The sequence below is a fragment of the Nuphar pumila genome, chromosome 17 (genome assembly GCF_984573655.1).
Source record: "Nuphar pumila chromosome 17, dmNupPumi1.hap1.1, whole genome shotgun sequence".
In the NCBI taxonomy this organism is placed as follows: Eukaryota; Viridiplantae; Streptophyta; class Magnoliopsida; order Nymphaeales; family Nymphaeaceae; genus Nuphar; species Nuphar pumila.
In genome coordinates, this window is record NC_143265.1 from 83,803,829 (window position 1) to 83,807,396 (window position 3,568).

A 3,568-nucleotide genomic window follows, 5' to 3' on the forward strand; every position below is an offset into this window, starting at 1 on the left:
TGAAGGGGGAGCCTGTTTGCCTATGACCTACTTTGTACAGTTGTATCTAGAGTATGTTTTGCTTTGGTTGAGTCTTGATGTAAGTGTTGAGTCACTTGTAACTTTCTCTGGGCCACCCTTGCACTTTGATTCGGGTTGATCAATACCCTGAAGGGTTAACCCGTAGATCTGAACTGTAATGAGCATGCAGGCAAAATAGTGAATGAATGCAAATGCGTTGAGCTTTCTTTGTTCACCCTCGTTATGATTTCTTTCAAGTGATTGCAATTTCTCTCCCTCTCTTCTCTTTTGCTCTCTTGCACTCTCTATACTCAAAGCTTTCACAACGACAAGCGAACGATCGATAAGGCTTGCGGCGGTAAGGAAGGACCATCGCACCACACTAGCATATTGAAGAAGTAGGACCGTGACAACGTGCTAGCTCATGTTAAAAGAAAGGCAACTTAACACCACGACTGTCAAGAGGAAGCTGATTATACATGGCTGGGCGATCTCTGGTTACCCTGCGTCTTTCTTTCCAACATTGTATAAACCAAATTGAACTGATCACGGGGAAGAGGTTTGTCCCTAGGGTGGATGATGAGATAACTAGGTCGAAAGTGATAAATTGCCTTCATGACTATGGTAAATAGGTAGCGAAGAGGAAATGTCATCTACAAGCTATACAGCAAAGAAGATTGGACCCCAATCCATTGAGGATCGTGAGCCACAAAGACGAGGAAAGGAGAGATTGTAACACATGGCAAAATAATCTTCATGTTTGCCGCATCTATAAATGAACTACCGCTCTAGCTCATGGTGGACAAGCGATAAACAGATCCTTAACAGAATATACGTGTAGCTCCAGCTGGAACCGCACGTCGGTACAATTCTGACTCACAGGGCCACACCCGCCCATGTCTCGATTCCCCTTCCAGCCTCAAATCAACAGAAGTTTATGGAAGCTTTTCACATTAAAAAAAACGTGGTTGCGTGCTTGTATTATCAATCAATTTTATTGTTCTTTAAAGCTGCGCCTAGGTAGTCATTTGCTGCAAGGTCGAAGCTGGATGTACTCCCTGATGGGCAGAGGGGTCTCAAGGGTTTAAAAAATCATAAGACAGCCAATGTGCAGCCAGTGATTTGGGGACTTTTCCCTTGGACTATCCAAAAATATATATACAATTTAAAAACCCACGATTTTATTTCAACAAGAACATGATCCAAAGTTTGATTCGTAACAAACAAACTACGGTCGATACATACAAAGTTACTCTAAAGTTTTCATCAAAGACAAATATGATCTTAAGAATATCTATAGTCAAAACTTTGTTGGGCTTTCTACATACAATGAATTCTTTGCATAACGGTTACATACCGAAGAAACTAAAGGTTCAGCCATGCACCTATGTGCCATATACAAAAGCAGAACAATGGACATCTCAACAAGCTTGTTTTTCTTATAGTAACCGATACAAAAGAAAGTTATACTTTCCCGCTTTTTTCCCTTCTCTTTTTCTTCCTTATTAACAATGGTCTCTAACCTGAAGTAATTACTAATATAACTTCTACCTGTACAAAGATGCCGGAGACAATGGTAGCACTGCAAGAACATTTAGATGTCACTGGGTCAAGGGAATCAAACTATGGTACATCAGACCACAGGGGAGCTTCCACTCATGCACCTGCTCAATAGGTGACCTTGACTTTCGTTACTTACAGCCAAAAACTGATGATAATCCTCGGCTTCCATATACACAACTAGGATTTAGTAGTAAAAATAGTTTGAGTCCTTGTGGTTCGGTGCATCTTTACAGAGAATGGATCGCACTTCCATAACTGACCTAGGCGGATCTAGGTCTTTCTCTTGCAATGCATGACCCTGTAATCTCTGCATCTGAGATGTAAATGTGTCATCCAGAATCTGCAAGCAGGATAAAAAATCTAGTGAGACAAAAACCAGCTAAAATCATTCAACAGAAGAAGAAAATAGAAGAGAGTTATAAACAACCATAGACACCCCTAACACCAGAAAAACAGGGTGCATTAACAACACATAAAGCAGCCACAAAGTGTCACTAAGATAAGAGGTGCTCACCCCAACAGTAACCCTAGAAGCTTTATACCAGGATCTGTTTTCTTTCCTGTTCTCCAGAAAACTCAGGACATCCTGCCATACATGGAACAAAAAAGACTATCAATCCCTACAACACTTCCAATGTTTCTGAGGTACTCTAGATAAGCCATACCTGTCCCATGCGGTCCCAGTAACCACGACATATCGCCACGAAAACATGGCTCTCAAAGACGGTGTGAAGGTGGTTAATCGTATCCATGAGCTGAGCCTTCAAAGGCAGCATTCTTTCTCTGATCTCAGACTCTCCCACCGCTTCTTTGGTATCTTGTATAATTTTTTTCAATTTTGTTGCACTTTGAACTCGAGTCTACAAATGGAGCCATATGACCAAAAGTAAGTCCATCACAATTGTTAAGTTTGTGATAAATGATTTGATATGTAAAACATCATATGCCAAAATAAGGTAAAAACCAGTTGAACAATATGCACAAGGTTCTTAATAAAAGATCTCACATTATCACACAGTTTCTCCACAATCGCTTGAAGGTAGTTTCGGAACTTTGATCTCAGCATCACTGTGATTTCACTTAGACGTTCACCAGCTGCTATGCTTCCACCATCAGGAATGCAGGCAACCCATGATTTTAGTTGTGTTTCAATCTTGGGTTGGAGCACATCAAGCCATCTTTTTATGGTGTTCAGAAAAATTCCAAGCTGTAGGTACACAAATTCGAAGTTACGAACTGACAAATTGAATTTAAAAAAAAAAATAGGAAATTTGTTAAAAACCTGAAAGAAAGTAAAGAGCTCACTTCTTCTGGGATGGAGTAAGGAGATAGAGAATGGCGTTTAGCAAGCTTCTGGACATATTTGAGACCAAATTTCTTGGGAGTTAAACTGTCCTTTAGTGGCATCAGGACATCTGCATATTGCTTTTCTAAGGCTTCCACGAGAGCCTTCTCCACATCAGCAATAGCCTTTTAAGACCACAGAACAATTTGATACCATCAGTTACCAAATAACACCAATTCACCGGCTCAACTTAGAACTGTTGTCTAGCACAGTGCTTGAGAGATTCTTACATTCTCAAGAACAAATGTATATTCTGGCCAACGGCAAATAATAATCTCATATTCATTCAAGGTTTCCTGTAGGCGGCCATACATATCATCAACAAATGGAGTTGTCAAATGTTGGGTCTTTACTCCTGACCACTTTACCTGAATAAGAATAGCAATTCCCATAAATGAAAATTTCAGTAATAAGACTAATATAGCATTAAGCTCGGTAGTAGCAACTAAGGTCTAGAAACTCATTAGCATTTCAGCCTCATTTTAAAACTTTTGATTTTTTTTATAAATATTAGGACTTTATCGATTTATCTATGTGATGACACCAATTATCTGTCACATGAAGACTTAATTTTTCTTCCTTTTACTAGCAGAATGGAATTGAATGCTATGTCTAACTTCAGACCCTAACAATTGCTGCCACTAGAGTAAATGTGAGTGA

General features: G+C 39.6%; 1 protein-coding gene across 1 annotated transcript; it reads right to left on the reverse strand.

The window, feature by feature from the left end:
- Positions 1-1,260: 1,260 nt before the first annotated feature.
- LOC149812565 (uncharacterized) lies at positions 1,261-2,629 on the reverse strand. The gene is made up of 4 exons (XM_089993083.1): positions 2,570-2,629; positions 2,229-2,423; positions 2,078-2,149; positions 1,261-1,903 (listed from the first exon to the last, which is right to left on the reverse strand). The coding sequence occupies exons 1-4, from the start codon at positions 2,627-2,629 to the stop codon at positions 1,748-1,750; spliced, it is 483 nt and encodes a 160-aa protein (XP_089849209.1). The 3' UTR covers positions 1,261-1,747.
- Positions 2,630-3,568: the final 939 nt, after the last annotated feature.